Genomic DNA, 17,875 nt, shown 5'->3' with positions numbered 1-17,875 from the left:
GCGCGCGTGTGTGTATGTGTGTGTGTGTGGAGAAGATGTTATTAATGCGACAATCGGTTAACTAATTTGAGCATATCTAAAAATTTTTTTTTTAAGTACACAATCATTCCTTTAGAACATGTGTAACATGTTATATTAAGTGTAATTATTATATAATTTTTAGCATTTTGGCAATTTATTTTCTTTCCAAATATAAGTATAATATATATTGTGGGCTCTTGTTTTGGACGATACCCAAACCCAAGTGGTAACAAGAATCTTGGGCATCCAAAGAATTTTATACTTATTTGGTGGACTAGAGTTAGTTCACCGCAACTATATTGGGCTGATTATGAACCAAGTTGTGCACAAAAACATAGGCCCTACAATACGTACATATTCATACATGCAAATATATACATATTGTAAAATAAATGGTTAAGGAACAGTAAAGAAATAAAAAACAATAAAAAAGCAAGTAATGACGTCAGGGATCCTCAGAAAATAAAGTGATGTGTCATTATATTGAGTTTTTAGTACATTGGACCCTATTTCTCACTAGAATATGTCATAAGATTCAAATAAGTTCAAAAATCACAAACTTAGATAGCTCTTTGTAGACTTTCAAAACTTATGAGGTTTAAATCCCCTTGAATCCAAGTGTATCCTCAAGCACTTATCACAAGATCCCTCATAGTGTTTCCCTCTTTTCTCCATTTTCCGAGGTTTAGTGACTCCCTTTAATGCTCCTTTTTGCTCTAATTAATTGTTGCTAAGTTCGTTTTGCTAATGACTTGATCCCCCTTTTATAGTACCTTCATAGGGTTTTTAGTGTGCAATTGATTCCCTCCATTTGCTGCCTTGGATACTATAACCAATGTTGTGTCAACAACATTGGTGGCTGGTCCTTTCCTCATTTCCTTGTTATATTCTTCTTTTGAGGTTTCCCTTCAAAAAGTCCTCAACTGACCTTCCTTTTTTAGGGGATCTTGGGCTAACTTTTAATTTCTTTTTCTAAGGCTTCTAGAGAGACTTTTCAGAATCTCTTTTTTGTTGCCTCACCCTTTGTCTTTTTTCTTCAAATAGGTAGATTACTTCTTGCCAGGCTGAAAGATCCACAGCCACTTTTCTTCATGGTTCATACTTTTATTCTTCCCAAGGTACCAGGCTCCCCTTCATCATGTGCTAATTTCCAAGTCATCATCTTTTTTCCAAAGCTTTTCTTCTGAGTAATGGGCGACTGATGGGACATATCCTTCTTCGTTCCTTATGTCCATGAGCATACCTCCTTGAGCTGTCCAAATCCCAGCTAATTTTTCCCGCACTTTCTAAGGATCTCCTCCCTAGTTCTGGCAGTTCCAAGGTATTCTGGTCCAGCCTCTTCTTGGGCTCCTTAGGGAGCTTTTCTTACAAAAGCTGGACCGATATGCCTTTACTTTTCCTTTCTTTTTTGAGGCTTGGGACTTATTCATTTATGAGCTTGGGCTTCCTTTTACCCATTTAAATGAGGCCCACAAATTTGGTCTTTCTTATCTTTGAGGGCCCATTTACTTCAAGTTTCAATACTTATAATATTTTGGACCTCAACATTAGGGTTGTTCACGGGTCGATCCGGGTCAAGTTTGTGCCCAACCCAGAACCGACCCGTCGGAATCGGGTGGCAAAACATTGAACCTGCCGTCGACCACCGAAGTAATTGGATCAAGCGGATCACACCATCAACAGGTAGCGGGCGGGTCGGTCGGAGTCACAAATCTGAGAAGACGGCGAGAAAAAACTCAAAAACAGCAAGAAAAACTCAAATCTGGCGAAATTCTCAATGGATTCTATGAGATTTTGCCAGATCTGACGAAAATCTCACCAAATTCAATGCGATTTCACCAGATCCAATCAAACTCTTACCAGATCTAAGTGAAGTATTGCCGAAATCTGGGTTTTTCGCCGGGATCTGGAAAAATTTGGCAAGAATTTGGGTTTTTTTTCGCCGGAATCTGGAATTTTTCGCCAGACTCTATGTTTCTTCGGTTGGTCCGGATTTTTCGAGTTTTAGGGGAGGAAAACCGAGACTGGCCAGCCGGAATCGGTTTCTAGGGTTGAAGATCCACCGCCGACCACCGGAGTAGTTGAGTCGCTTGGAGTCGGATCAGATCTGGTAGGTTTCCTCGGGTGGATCGGGTCTCGGATCATTTTGGACAGCCCTACTTAACATACATATATTATTGAAACTTGAATTTTAAGGTAACCTTTTAAATATTTATTATTTTTATTACTTTTTTTAGGAACCATATCTTTAATTTCTAATGCCAATTTTGTTTGTATTTTTTTAGCCTAAAACTATAGAGTTCGGCCCAAATAAAATAAAATTTCATACTTTTCAACCCAAAAATTAAGAAAAATAAATGAAATTTTGAGCCAAAAACTAAAAATGCAACTTACAAAAAGAATCAATTTAAGATTCAATTAATCCAAATGGACCGAATGAATCGAAGTAGACCAAAATAAACCGAAGGAGACCGAAATGGACAAAAGTGGAGGGGATTGGACCAAAAGGACAGAACACAAAAGTGGACTAAACTAGATTGAAATGGTCCGAATTGGATTGAAATGGACAAATTGGACTAAAATGCTACTAATGACAGTATCACTAAAAAATAATTAGAATTTTTATATTATATTATTGATGTGAAACTAACCAATCATGTCACTCTGTAAACTTCTTAGTTAGTAAACGATATCGTTTAAACGTCCTTTTTACTATTAAAAATTTAAATGAAATCATTCATAAGAAGCATTATTTAAAATATTTTATTGTGTGACTAATATTTTTTTTTAAGCTTAAATGACTTCATGTACTAAGAGATTTTATAATTGAAATGGACCAATGAACTGAAATGTTACGTTAATGTGGCCCAATAAGATTGTATCAATAATAAATGTTACGCTTAAACTTTTAAATATTATATAGATATAGATAAGATCCTCTTCAAGAAATATATTAATTTTGTAATTTAGATTAAATTTTTTTTTTTTTTTGAATGACATAACACTCTATATACTATCAATACTAAAATAAAGCTTTTAAGGTAAAATTGGCTCATTTCATTTAACTGAAATGAAGAGCAACAGTGGGAGTTTTATGTTGATGTCAAGGTGTTCATATGAACACCCTAACTATCCTAAAAAAAAATATAAAACACTCTGACTTAAGAATTCCAAGAATTTTGATTTAGCAAAAATAATCTTGGTAAGCATAATCCTTAACTCATTGAAAAAAAAAAAGGTCCAAATAAATAATTTGTTTTCGACAAAAATAATTTTAGCCCCCCCAAAAATCCTTAACCCCATAAATAAAACAAAAAAAGGGGTCAAATAACAATAATAAAAATTAGCCCAAGTAACAATAAAAATAGATGAAACAACAACAAAATCATGATAAATAACAACAAATGAACAAAACATTCAGTAAAAACTAAAAACTCCCAATAATTCAAATTTGTAACTTATTTATCCCATTACATAAAAATAATATATAATTTCATTTTACCTATTAAAGAAAAAGTACCAAAAGAGATATTGTGGCTGTGAGTTTTCTTCGATGGTGTCGTAACTTTGCTTGCCTCGGTTTTGCAGTCGTAGCAACTCTATTCTCCTTAGCAGCTTGGCTCGTAGTTGCAAAATGTATTGTCCATTGCTATCTACCTCTTTCTCTCCCTTTCTCCATTCTTCTACTATCTATCATCATTTCAGACTTAATCATTTTATTACTTTTATATCAACATTCTCAATCCTCACTTTATTTCGCATTAGTCCTTTTTTTGCCTTTTCATTTTGTTAGTTTTTAATTTTAACCTCTTTTACCTTTTGGGTTTTGCCTAACCCCTGAGTTTTTATTAGCTTATTTTTTAAATAAAATATATACTAGAATATTAGTTTATTAAAATAAAATAAAATGACTATTACTATATTAACTATTACGAGAATATTATTTAGTATATTTTAACATGCAGATATAATAGACTATTAGAGCATTATATTTTGTATAATTTAAATTTTTCAATGGTTACTTTAAATAAGATTCCTAATACTGCCACAAAAGCAATTAGCAATATACTCTTATTTGCTAAGAGCATTCACAATAAGCATGTTAAAATCTAAAAAATCTATTTTTTAGTATCTCATTCCAAAAACACATACCAAAACAATGGTGCTATTGCTAAAAAATTTGACATCTGAGCTACAGTAGATTGTCAAATATGACAGTCTACTATAGCTAAGTGTTAAAAAAAATATTTTTTTTATTTGTTCAACCACGCGCCACTCTTTCTTTTTCTCACTTCAACCTTCTCTTCATTCTCTCATCAGCCTCTTCTCCTCTACTCCATATCTATCTTACCCTTTATTCCATCTCTTTGTTTCTTCTCTCTCTCTCTCTCTCTCTCTCTCTCTCTCTCTCTGTTCCACCTCTCACCACCGCCTTGCCACCAAAGGGATCATTTTTTCTGCTCTAGACCAACACTGATGTTAGAGATTGGCAACAGCTTGGGCATGCAGTGGTGGTAGAGATCATCTTTGGTGTTCTGGGTTTGTGGGTTTTGAGTTGTCTTAATCAAGTTGTAGTTTGTTGAGATTGGTGGGTTTTGTGGGTTGTGGGACTGGGTGGCAGTGGTGGTGGGTTACGTTTGTAGCTGGTTGTGGTCTTTTTGTTGGGTGGTTGTGGTTAACGATGGTGTTGCTAGGTTGATCGTCATCGTGGGTTGTTGAGTTCAATGGTGGGTTTGGGTGTTTTTTTTTTTTTTTTTATGGGTTTAAATGTTTGTGAAATGGGTTTTACTTGTAGGTATGGATGTTTTGTGGTTATGGGTTTGTGCTACGACTTAAATAATGCTCCCAAGTGCAGGATTGTTGCGAAGTAATAACTCAGAAAGTCCGAGATCGAATCCATAGGTAAAAGGGAATTGATTAGCAAACCACAATAGAATAAAACTAAAATAATAAAGTTCAACTGAAGAGATTTTTGATAGTTTAGTAAAGATAATTTAAATTGAGAAAAAACAACAATATATTAAAGCGCTAAGATTTAGGGATCCACACACAATTCATCTATTGGTAGCCTTAACAATATTTATTTTATAACTCAACTAAAATTCATACGAAGGATGATCGTAGTCGGATGATTTAACAATAAAAAATCAAGAATTAATTGTCTAAGGTAGTTTCATGCAATTGATTGATTTTAGGCAAAACAAAACTAGTGAATTAGTTTGCAGGGAATACTAAGCATTTAACGTGCTTGGAGTCTACGATAAATCCAAGGATTATATAGAATTAAACACTTTTCTAGATGAATAAATTAGTCAAAAACATAAAAACATAAGCATTAAAACCAATAAATAATTGTTAAGAACATATTAATAAACGATTGGGTTTCACCTCTTGCCTTAGCAAGGCTTCTAGCAAGCCATTGTTCGAGGGTCTTTTTCGGTTGCTCGGCCACGTGTTATCCACTAGATTAGTGACCTTGCTAGGCCCGGGTTCTTTTTGGGGAGTTGCGTCCCGGAACTCAATATTGGGCCACGTGGTCCAACAGCTACCGGTGTACCTTTTAAGCCTACCAAACCATTAAAGCCAAAGTCTAAGAATCACGATAATGATTGAATAAATATGTAATATGTGCTTGATATAATAGGTTTGATTAGTAGTTGAAATAAAGTAGTATTCATTTAGAAGTAAAGTAATCTGTACTCAATGATGTAAATTTAAAGATAAGGAGGCAAAATCACTTATTTTTGTATGGTTTGTAGCCCAACTGTGTAGCATTAGTGAGCTGATAAGATTCCAGCAGAATGCCAGCGATAGAGATTAGTTAAGCTTACTCTTCTTGTCACGCATTTAAATGAGTTTAAGTCTTGGTTAATAGTTGGAATAAAGTAATATGTATTTAAATGTGAAGTAATCACGTATTCAATGATGTAAATTTTAAAGACAAGGAAGCAAAGTCATTTATCTTTGTATGGTTTGTAACCCAGCTGTACAGCTTCTATGAGCTGATAATATCCCAGCAGAGTGACCCCAGCGGTAGAGAGGCAGTTTGCCATGATAACTTCAAGATTGAGAGGAAAAAATGGGTGCAACTAGAGGGAGAGAGAATGTGCTCAGCTGTGTGTAGGGGCTGGTTAAGCTTGCCCCTCTTATCATGCACTTAAATGAGTTTTTCCCTTGACAATGCTCTTTTAGTTGTTGTAAAGTTATGAATAGTGTTGCCTTCCATGAGAAGGGATTTTGTATGGAGTATTTGTGCCTTCTAAGAGAAGGGCTTTATGTAAGATAGATTTGTGCCTTCCATGAGAAGGGCTTTAATGTGAGATCTTGGTGCCTTCTAGGAGAAGGGCTTTAATAATAAAAGTTTATGCCTTCCATGAGAAGATGTTTTATAAGAGAGATAGAGAAGAGTATTGGTATGTGTTTATGAGCAGCAAAATAGTAGAATTTCAGAGTGAGAGAGTATGAGAGTGGAGTTTAGATGAGTGTAGTGAGTCATATGTAATGGTGTAGTAAATGTGTATGAGATTGTGTAAGAGAAGTGGAGAAAGAGATGTTTAGAGATATAAGTGTTTGTAACATATATGATGTATGGAAGTATGAGAGATATGGTGGTTAAAGATAGTAAAAATATAAGATTATAACCATTGGAGAAATTGTAGAGATTGTTTTCCAAGAGGAAAGATTTTATAAGAGAAGAGTATGGAGATATGTTTAGGTATTTGGAGGTAAGAGCAGTAAGATAAGTGTATTTTTTGAATATAGAAAGTGAGATAATAAGTATATGAGGGGCAATAGTGCTGCAGTGTGTTTAGCAAAGCTGCTGAAATTTGCTGCTGAAATTTACTGCTGGGTTTTTCTGCTGGTATGTACTGCTGGGATTTTCTGTTGGAGGATGGATGAGGGCTTATGAAGGCATTTATGAGCTAAGGGCTGAAGAGTTTAGTTCTTGATTTTGAAACTAAAAACTCAGAATTTCATTCAGAGCTTAGGGAAAGAGAATAGAGAGGTTTGTGAAAGAGTTCTTCTCCCTTGGTGTCCTCCCTTGAGGTGTTGATGAGAGGTCCTATTTAAAGCTGAGTTTGAGGGGGTATTTTAGCAAATAATATCAACCAAAATCTGTCCCAACTTGCAATGAATCTTCAGAAAATCCATCTTAAGATTTGGGCAAAATGGTAAGTTTAGCTTCAAAGTGTTCTTGTTGTTTTGGGTGAGAATTGCTGGGGAAAGAGCAGCAGAAAAGGAAGGTATTTCAGCAAAAGAAAAGATAGTTACATAGTTGGTTTTGGTTTTAGCCAAATGTGGAAAAAAATAGTAATGCTAAGGCTGCTGGGTCAGCTGTTACATCTGTCCTGAAAAAGTTGTCACAACTATTAGGAAAAGTTGTCCCAACTATCAGGAAAAGTTGTCCTAGCTGTCAGGAGCAGCTGTCACTTTGGGCAGAAGCAAAAGAGGCCAGCATGGTGATTGAAGAGTATTGGAGAGGTCATTCAGCATTTACTTTATGGTTTTAGCTGAAAATGGTAAGATCTCTTTCAAGGGCATCTTGCTATTTTAGGCATAGCAGCTGGCAGTTGGGATTTCAACATTAAATGGGTGCTAATATCACTCCCAGCCAGGTGTCAAGTGCTGAATACACTGCTGGGGGTCTGCTGAAAATGTTTCCCCTTTTAGGTGTTTGTGTTTTTGGTGCAAGGTTCCATTACAACACATTTCTAGCAAGTAATAGAAGCATTGGTTGAAAGGTAATGAAGGTTTATAGATTTAGTTGAGGTCCCATTGTGCTGTGACATAATCTTGGTGGGCAAGAAGAGTATTTAATATTCTGCTCTAGCAGCTGGCAGAGAAATATATGGTCTGATTATGGCAGACAGCAGCTGGGTATGAGAGATATAATGAATATTTTGCATATAGTTAGAGATAAAAGGTAGCCAATCAGATTAGGCCATGTGTTTGAGTTAAATTTTAGCTGAAAGCAGTAATGAGATTTATGTAAAATAATATAATAAAGTTTCTAAAATTGTATAACAACAACTGGGGATTGAATGAACAGTTATGTTCCCAGCAGTTAGATGGCTGGAGATATTGAGTATGTGTCATGTGATGAATATTAAGCTTTTAGGAAAAGAGTAATGGGAAATTTTATCATTTTAAGTGCTATGTGATAAGAGATGCTTATCATATGTTATCCGATACACGCGGACTCGTCAGAGTTTAGAGAGTTGAAGAGACACGCCAAGCAACATGTTTCTTTTATCAACTTTAAACCGCTGGAGTTTTACTGAACATACCTCTTGGCCCTCCAAACCATGACTTCCAAATTTTTCCCAAAGAGATTTATGAGCTTAAATCATAAGTCAAAAATGAGATGACATATCTCGGGTTTTGTTGTCATTTTGTGTGAATATGGCTCTTGTTTAAGAAGCCGCTTGCCATGAGTGTGAGAGAGGTAATATGGATCGTGAGTTTTGATTCATTACTTAAGCCCGATCCATATGTTGATGTTGATGATGTTATGAGTTATGATCCCAATTGATGAAATTGAAATGTGGACCATGAATTTGCCTCTTGAAGTAAGGATCTTGTGGGCCATGTGAGTCCAATCCATGAGATATAAGCTTATTTTAGGCTTCATAGAGATTTACCCAAAAAATTAATAATGCGTTGATGTGGCATGAGTTGCCAATGAAGTGATGCCATATGGGCCGAAAAAAGAGTCCTCAACAGCCATAACACAAATAAAATTCTAAAAACTGTATAGAAACTTTAAGAAAACCTAAATTATGTTCTACAGCAGCTCCCCTCTGAATTTTCCCTAAAGAGCCTTTAAATAGGTCAAGGAATCCTATTACAAGTTGAATTCCCGTTTGAAGATCCTAGGTTTTTAGGCTTCACTTAACCGAAGTTTTTGGCCTATTTAACTTCAGAATTCAGATTTTTTGTAAACTACAAAGTTGTGCCCCTTTAAGTTAACGTTCCAGCCCAACTTGAATCATTTCAATTGAACATCTGAGCCGAAAGTTATGCTCCAAATACTAACTGGTGTGCAAGCTGGAATCCTAATCCAAATTGGGCTTGGATTAGATGCAAATTTCCTTTGATTCCTTGCATCAATTGGACTTGAATTTAATTGAGTTGGCCTTCTTTGACTTTATCATGGCCCTTGTAAAATTAAAGTCCATTACCTTTCTTCTTTGCACAAATCCACTTATTTAATTTCATTATCCTACAAAATACAAATTCACGCATTAAAATTCAATTAAGCACAAAATTGATTATTTAGCATTATTTCAAAATCAACTATAAAATGCACAAATTAACTCAAAATAAGTATGATACTTCTTTTCTAATAATGATATAAATATGCAAAATTAAGCTATTATCAGTTTGGGTGTTTTTTTGTGAGTTTAACTGTTTGTGAAATGGGTTTTACTTGTGGCTATGGGTGTGACTGTTTGTGGTTGTTTTATGGTTGTGGAATGGCTTTGGTGGCTGTATGTGGCTGTGGGTTTGGGTGTTTGGTCGTGGGTGTGACTATTTGCGGTTGTGTAATGGCTTTGGTGGGTGTACGTGGGTAGAAATTGTTTGTATTATTTTAATATGTTGTATGCTAAAAATAGAACATTTGATTTTTGGTATATTGTAAAGTGATGTATTAAAATAGATAAAATAGTATTTTGAGATGTTAAATGCTAAAAATTTTGACTCCGTTGATGCGAATGCTCTAATAAGACTTTCTAATAAGACACAAATCTTTCAACATATTTTATTAATAAAAATTTGTAATTAGAGTTTACATAAATATTTGTCTTAAATGTCCTTAGCCTCTCTCTCTCTCTCTCTCTCTCTCTCTCTCTAAAAGGTGGAGTCAAGAGTCTAAGTGTGTATTTAACTTTGGATGTTAGTAGAGTTGCTACATCTTTGTGTGTCTTTGATTTGGGATCGTGGTGGATTTAGGAAGGACCTTTGGGTTAAAAAAAAGACTAATGTTTTGTCTTTGTGTGGTGGATAGAAGGGTATTTTTGGATAATGGGTAATAATTGGAAAAAAAAAAATTGTATGTCTTGTATTTTTTAAATCTAATTTTCAATAAAGTGAATTGAATAAATCTTACTTAACAAACTTTATAATAAAGTGATTTTTTGTTTAAGGAATAATAAAAATGATAATCAATAGTAACACCATATAACTTAAATTAAAAAAGAGTTGTATTTTAGTTAGTTCAACTAATAAAATCTCTCGTAGTTGGAAGTTCTCGGGCTAGGACTAAGAGTCTATTGACTTTAAAACCCTAGATTGTAGTATCTTTGTTCCCTTTCTCCTTGAGAAAGAAGATCTTCCCTTTTGCGACTCTGGTTGCTAGAAGGGCCCCAATTTTGTCTTAGTGGTGTTGGTTTTGGTACTCTATTGACAGCATGGATGAGATAATTCGAAAGTGCGATGGGTTATCTTTGTTGGTAAAGGAGGATAAAAGGGTGTTCCTTATGAGGAAGTTCTCAGCGTCAGAAAATGTTTTAGCTACAAAGTTTTTTACGAAGAGAAGTTTGAGTATGGATGCAATGGCCCATACTTTTCGTCCACTTTGGCATACTAAGGAGAGTTTCCAAATGACTAATGTAATGAATAACATTATGCTCTTTTAGTTTGGGTCAGAAGTTGACGCTGAAAAGGTTATCCAGGGGGAACCATGGACGTTTGATTGACATTTGGTAGTCCTTCAACGCTTCGATGGCATTTGATAAAGGAGCTAGAATTCAAGTACTGTGCCTTTTGGATCCAAATTCATGAACTCCCCTTTAAGTTCATGACTTTGGAAAGAACAATGCTTATTGGAGAAACCATTGGTCCTGTGATACCATCAAACGACCTTGCAAAGATGAAAAGAGGGACTTTTATGCGTGTTAGGGTTATGATGGATGTCTCCCAACCTCTCTATCGTGGGAGGAAAATTGCCTTTGATGAGGGTTCAGAAGGATGGGTTACTTTCTGATATGAATGCCTTCCTAATCTATGTTTCTGGTGTGGTATATTAGCCCATGACGACAAAGATTGTGAAGTTTGGTTTAAAAGTAAAGGTAGTCTTTTGGTGGAAGATCAGCAATTTGGACATTGGTTAAGAGCTTCTCATTTCAGCCCGGCAAGGAAATAGTCTATGGAGGTGAAGGGATATGATGTAGGGGCTCCCAAACCACGAGCGAGGTAAGGCAGGCCACGGTAGAAAACTCACAGCTGGCTTGCTATTGTAATATTCCAAAGCAGTCCAAGGTTGGTACTACGGGGATTGTAGCTCCGGCAAACAAGGAAATGGTGGTGATGAGGGGAAAGCAATCTCAAGATCCTCGGAATCCGAATATTGTAAATTTCATTATTGTAGGAAATTTGAACTCAAAACAAAAGGCTTCAGATTTTGACGCAATGTTAGAGGGTATTGATAAGGCTATTTCCACGGAAAAGCATATCCATGATCCTATAGTTTTGGAAATTATCCAAGATATTTCGGGGGAAAATTCAAATACAATTAGGAATCAAAAGGAGCCAGTTTTTTTGGATTCAGAGGGAATCAAAGCAAATTTTAAGGCTACGTAGGATTTTGATCCAGTTGATGTTAGGATGAATACAAGGAATTTTGCACTAGGCTGGTCAGATCCAAAGGACACAAGTAAAGGCTGGAAAAAATCAAGAGCTAAAGGGTTGGAGGTCAAAATGGGAGGAAGGGAATCTGAGGTGGGACCCAAGAATTTTAGTGAGCCAAAAAAAGGTTGCTGGACCAGATTGACAAACTGAGCTAATGGGGAGGGAGATAATGGGATGCATGTGGTAGAATTGGGCTCAAAGAGAAAAAAATAACGTGGGAAATATGGGTGAGGCAAATGAAGGTGATAAGGACAAGAAATTGAAAGTGGATGAGGAAGCTAGGAGTTTGGGTATTCTCTTTGCTACACATTTAGGAGCAGCTAAGGTTGCTAAGCTACCTCGCCAAGCCCAATGAGTTTTTTAAGCTGGAACTGTTGAGGGCTTAGGAACCCTCAGACAGTTAATGCCTTAAAAAATGTTATTAGGTTAGAGAAGCCTAAATTTGTTTTTCTGATGGAAACAAAACCTAACATTGATTGGATGAAGGTAATAGGAGACCGATGTGGTTTCAACGAAGGTTTTATTGTTCCTAGTGAAGGATCCAGTGGAGGTTTGGCCCTTTTTTGGGATTCAGAGATAGCAATTCAAGTGTTGAGCTTTTCATCATCCCATATTGATGTTTTTATTGAGGGTAGTAGTAACTTCAATCGTTGGCGCTTAACTGGGTTCTATGGAAACCCAGACACATCAAAAAGAGTTGAATCATGGCAACTTCTTAATTCTCTTTCTATTGTCTCCCATCTACCATGGCTTGTAATTGGATATTTTAATGAGATCAGACATGCTAAAGAAAAAGAAGGTGGTGCCGCTAGGTCGTATCAACTAATGGCTTGTTTTAATAATTTGATTGATTTTTGTGGGTTGGAGGAATTGGAGTTTGTTGAACCGAATTTTACTTGGATATACCAAAGAGGTGATGGTTATCAAATAAGAGAAAGACTTGACCGAGCACTAGTGTCGTCGGATTGGACTCTCTTATTTCCTATGGCACGTTTGTTCCACAAGTCTTCCCCTATTTCGGATCATAGTCCATTGCTACTAAAATTCTTTGAGGATTAGAATCATGGTAGACATAAAAGAGTCTTTAGATTTGAGTCCATGTGATTGAAGGACCCTAGATGCGATAGTATTGTTACAACAACATGGAACGAGGGCTTGAGTGGTACTTATCCTCACCCAATTTTGTCATGCTTGAACTTGTGCAGAGCCAAATTAGAAGCATGGAACGAGTTTGGTCATGTGGGAAGAGAGATTGCTTGACTACAAAAGCACTTGGAGTGGTTAGAAATGCAGCCAACAAATTCGGGTATAATTCAGAATATTAGAGAGACTAGAATAAGGCTCAATTGCTGGCTTGACTAAAAGAACACAATGTGGAAGCAAAGATGTCGGTTGGACTGGTTTCAAGAGGGGGATCGTAACACTAAATTTTTCCATGCAGAGGCTTCCTCACGGTTCCAAAAAAACACCATTGAGGGCATTCTTGACTCATAGGAGGTTTGACAAGAAGATGAAATAGCCACTAAAAAGGTTTTTGTAGATTATTACTCAGAGCTTTTCTCCTCCTCGTCACCCACAGATTTTATTGAAATTTTGGATGCGGTTCAACCAAAAGTCAACCCGGAGATGAATGGTCGGCTGGTAAAGGAGTTTCATTTAGGTGAGGTCCATCAAGCTCTTAAACAGATGCACCCACTAAAAGCTTCAGGTCCTGATGGTATGCCTCCTTAATTTTTTCAACACTTTTGGCCTACAGTTGGTAATTTAGTTACTAAAATAATGCTTGATTTTCTTAATTTTGGTATTACACCACCAAAATTTAATAAAACTCATATTGTTTTAGTTCCTAAAATAAATCAGCCAAAAAAAGTAACAGAGTATAGACCTATTAGCCTATTTAATTGTGATTTACAAGTTGGTTGCAAAAACACTTGCTAATAGGTTAAAGAAAACTCTCCCATTTATTATCAGTGACACACAAAGTGCTTTTATCAATGGTAGACTTATTACTGATAATGTATTAGTAGCATTTGAAACTATGCATCATATTAGCCAAAGAAAAACAGGTAAGAAAGGCTAGCATTGAAATTGGATATGAGTAGGGCATATGACAGGGTGGAATGGGCTTGTCTGGATAAAATAATGGAGAAATTGGGTTTTCACCGTAGATGGAGAAGCTTGATGAGGCAATGCATTTCATCAGTTTCCTACTCTATCAGAATCAATGGTAAGCCTAAAGGCCATATCACTCCTATTAGGGGTCTTCACCAAGGTGACCCTCTCTCCCCTTACCTATTTTTACTTTGTGTTGAAGGCCTTTCGACCTTAATCAAAAAAACAGTTGTTGATGTTTCTATGGAGGGTGCTTCTATGTGTAGGGGTGGACCTCTTTTATCTCACTTATTTTTTGCAAATGACAGTATTATTTTCTGCAAAGCATCCATTAAGGAATGTGACTCTTTACAACGTGTCTTGAAGGTTTATGAATTGGCTTCACGGCAACAGCTGAATAGAGCAAAGACATCCCTTTATTTTAGCAGCAATATTGCCAGAGAAGTCCAAGAAGAAATTAAATCTAGGTTTGGTGCTCAAGTTATCAAGCAGCATGAGAAATACCTAGGCTTACCTTTGTTGGTGGGGAAAAACAAGAAAAATACTTTCAGGGAGATAAAAGAAAAACTGGCTAGGAAATTGGTGGGATGGAAGGAAAAACTACTTTCAAAGGCTGGAAAAGAAATTCTGATAAAGGCAGTGGCTTAGGCAATACCAACTTACTTAATGAGTTGCTTCAAGATTTCAGATTCTCTTTGTGATGAGATGACAAGCCGAATAAGGAATTTCTGGTGGGGCCAGAAAAAAGAGGAACGTAAAATGGCTTGGATTAGTTAAGAGAAACGTTGTGCTCCTAAATCTCAGGGGGGTATGGGTTTTAAGCAGCTAAAACAATTCAATTTAGCTATTTTGGCCAAGCAAGGGTGGAGGTTGCAATTAGGTGGGGAGTCTTTGATGTATCGAGTCTTCATAGCTAAATATTTTCCTAGTTGCGATTTTGTTCAAGCCAAGGTGGGTTGTAATCCTTCATTTGCATGGCATAGCGTTATGACAACCTAAAGCATAGTAGGTAAGGGGGTTCAGTGGTAGGTTGACAATGGAAGGAGTATTCGGATTTGGCATGACAAGTGGCTTCCTACACCTTCAACTTATAAGGTGATCTCTCCACCTTCTCTGATCCAGGATGATTCTCGGTTTTGTGACCTCATTGATTCTAACACGGGGTCTTGGAAACCGGAGTTGATTCGAAGCATTTTCCTACCACATGAAGCCGATGTGATTACTCGTATTGCATTGAGCTCACGCTTACTTGATGATAGGCTAGTCTAGGCTCTAACAGCAAATGGTAGGTTCTTAGTTTGAAGTGCTTACAAAGTTGCAATGGAGATGGTGGATGGGGAATTGAAGGGAGCTATTTCTAATGACAGTCAATCGAGGAAATTCTTGAAGTCGCTCTGGCAGCTCAATATTCCTCACAAGATTCGCCATTTTGCATGGAGAGATTGCAAAGACATTATCCCTACCAAGGAGAATCTGGTGAAGAGGAAGGTGTTGCTTGAAAGGTGCTACGAAGCATGCCAATCGGAGTTGGAATCTTCAAGTCATCTATTTTGGGAATGCGAATCGATTCAAGAAGTCTAGGCTATTTCGAATCTTTTCCCAACTAGCTTAAAGGTTCATTTCTAATCCTTCATGGATATGATTTGGTACAGGGTAATGGAAGCTAAGCGGGAGCAAGATAGAATTTAGAAGATAATTATGGTGGCATGGGCAGTGTGGACGAACTGAAATTTAGTTAGAAATGGTGCAGCAAAGAAGTCAAGCTAGTAAATGGTATATGGAGTGCTGGAATACCTGATTGAATATCAAGAGGGAACTAGGGAGGTTTCGGAGCCTAACCCGAGGTTACCGATCCACTGGAGTCCCCCTTTGTTGGATAAGTTCAAAATCAACGTCGACGGTGAAGTATTTGCTTCACAAAAGTCTGCGGAAATTAGAGTTCTAATCAGAGACTCAGAAGGCAGGGTAGTTGGAGCTTGCAGCAAGAAAATTCAATTCCTTCTTAGTGTAGTGGAAGTTTAGGCTAAGGCTATTGAATTTGGACTGCAATTTGCGAAGGATATGATGATTCAAGATTTTATTCTTGAGGGTGACTCATTGGTTCTTATGAATGCTTTGAAAGAGATTCCTTCCCCCCCCCCCCCCGATTACTGCTGTTGTGTATGGTTCCCTGTTTGCTTCCCATGATTTTCGTCAAGTGGAGTTTTCCCATGTTCGTTGGCAAAGCAATAGCCCAACCCATCTCTTAGCTAAACATGCTCTAGGCATTGATGACTTTTTTGTTTGGATGGAAAAGAGCTCTTGTTTTCTTAACAAGCTCTTCTAAATGATGTACTGTTGTTATCCTACTTTCAATGAAATCTTGAAGTATTTTAGAATATAAAAAAAAATAGTAACAACATATAAAAGAAGTGTTATGCATCTCATATATATTTTTAAAGTTTTCCTTTATAATTCAATAATTTTAAGTTTTTTTTTTTATAAGAATAATTTTAACTTTTAACTTATAAGAGCATCAGCATTAAATGGGCTAAACCTCTTCTCCATGCCAAATTCCAAAGTAGTATACCATTGAGGCCCAAAAGAGAGCTCCATTGAATGTTGGGTTCTGGAACAATTGCAACAGTGCGATTCTAAACATAGAATCGCACTGTAGCTCAATGGTAAATTTTATATTAATATTTTATTGTAAATATCAGTCCTTTCTCTCTTTCCACGGTCTCTTATCTCTATCTCTCCATCGCTATACTTGATCTCTGTCTCTCCATCGCTGAGCTCGTTCATCACACCAAGCATCTTGCTTCTCTGTCATCCCCTCTTTCTCGCCATGCTGATTCACCTCACCCATCTTCGCAGCTCTTTCACATCAAGCCTCTCTCTTCTCTCTCATCCCCTCTCTCTCTCTCCATCACTGCGGATTCACCCTTATAGGATCAGCGTGACGACTTCGATGGGTTTGAATCAAAGCTCCGATGGTTTTTTGGTATGGATTTTTTGTTGTGGGTTGCAATCAGCATGGTATGGATTTTTTGTTATGGATTTTTTGTTGTGGGTTTCTGGTATGGATTTTTTGTTATGGGTTGCAATTAGCGTGAGTTTCTTTGGAGGTGTGGGTTGCGATCGACGTGTGGGTTGATATGGATGATGGAGGAGGAGTCTGGGTGTGCGATTGGCGTGTGCGATCGGCATGGGTTTCTTTGGAGGTGGTGGGTTTTTTTTTTTTTTTTTTCAGTTTTGCCGATCTGGGTTGATATGGATGATAAAGGAGTTGGGTTGATATAGATGACGGAGGAGAAGTCTGGAAGATCGGCGTTGTGGTGGCTATGGCGTTGATTGGCGTGATGTTTTTTTTTTTTTTTCCAGTTTCGCCGATCTGGGTTGATATGGATGATGGAGGAGTTGGTTTGATATGAATGATGGAGGAGGAGTCTGGAAGATCGGCGTTGTGGTGGCTGTGCCGTTAATTGGCGTGATGATTTTTTTTTTCAGTTTCGCCGATCTGGAGTTGTGTGGAGATGGAGGAAGAGTCTGGAAGAGAAGAAGGTGAAAAGTAAAGTAATGGAGATTCAGTGAGAATAAAATTGGGAAAAAAAAGAGAAAAATATATTTTATTATAAAGATATATTATTTTAATGAATAGAATAGAAAAATAAAAATTTTGATGTTGAAGTATTGTAAAATGGTATAGTATAATTGATAAAATAATTTTTTAAATGATAAAATAGAATAAAATTAAAAAAAAATGAATGGGGACATTCTAAGAAGGAGTCTTTTGGGTAAATATTGCTAAAAGTGAAGTTTTTTGGGGCTATAATCACTGTTCGAAGTTATTTGGGGAAATGAGGAGAGAGAGTGAATTTCGGCAACAGTGTTGCCGAAATTCGAAGAAAAGTATGAGAGAGAAAATTAAAAGTGAGGAGAGAGAAATTTTGGAATTTCGGCAACAGTGTTGCCGAAATTCCTTCTGCCCAAACCCTGCCCGCTTCACTGAGTGCCCATGCGCGTGAGTGCCCAAAAGGAAAAAATAAAAAAAAGGTTTGTGGCAATCCCATTGCCGAAAATGGAGGGAAAAGAAGAAAAAAAAATTATGGCAATGGGATTGCCGAAATAG

At 36.7% G+C, this 17,875-nt stretch overlaps 2 protein-coding genes across 2 annotated transcripts; both read left to right on the top strand.

The window, feature by feature from the left end:
• The first annotated feature begins 11,875 nt into the window (after positions 1-11,875).
• On the top strand, positions 11,876-12,711 carry LOC142624243 (uncharacterized). Its single transcript, XM_075797779.1, has 2 exons — positions 11,876-11,977; positions 12,139-12,711. Exons 1-2 carry the CDS (start codon positions 11,876-11,878, stop codon positions 12,709-12,711), a joined length of 675 nt encoding a protein of 224 aa, XP_075653894.1.
• A 1,109-nt stretch (positions 12,712-13,820) lies between these two features.
• On the top strand, positions 13,821-14,412 carry LOC142624235 (uncharacterized). Its single transcript, XM_075797770.1, has 2 exons — positions 13,821-13,879; positions 14,031-14,412. Exons 1-2 carry the CDS (start codon positions 13,821-13,823, stop codon positions 14,410-14,412), a joined length of 441 nt encoding a protein of 146 aa, XP_075653885.1.
• The last annotated feature ends 3,463 nt before the right edge of the window (positions 14,413-17,875 follow it).

The sequence above is a fragment of the Castanea sativa genome, chromosome 1, assembly GCF_040712315.1.
Source record: "Castanea sativa cultivar Marrone di Chiusa Pesio chromosome 1, ASM4071231v1".
NCBI lineage: Eukaryota > Viridiplantae > Streptophyta > Magnoliopsida > Fagales > Fagaceae > Castanea > Castanea sativa.
This window is presented reverse-complemented; position numbering and strand designations above follow the sequence as displayed.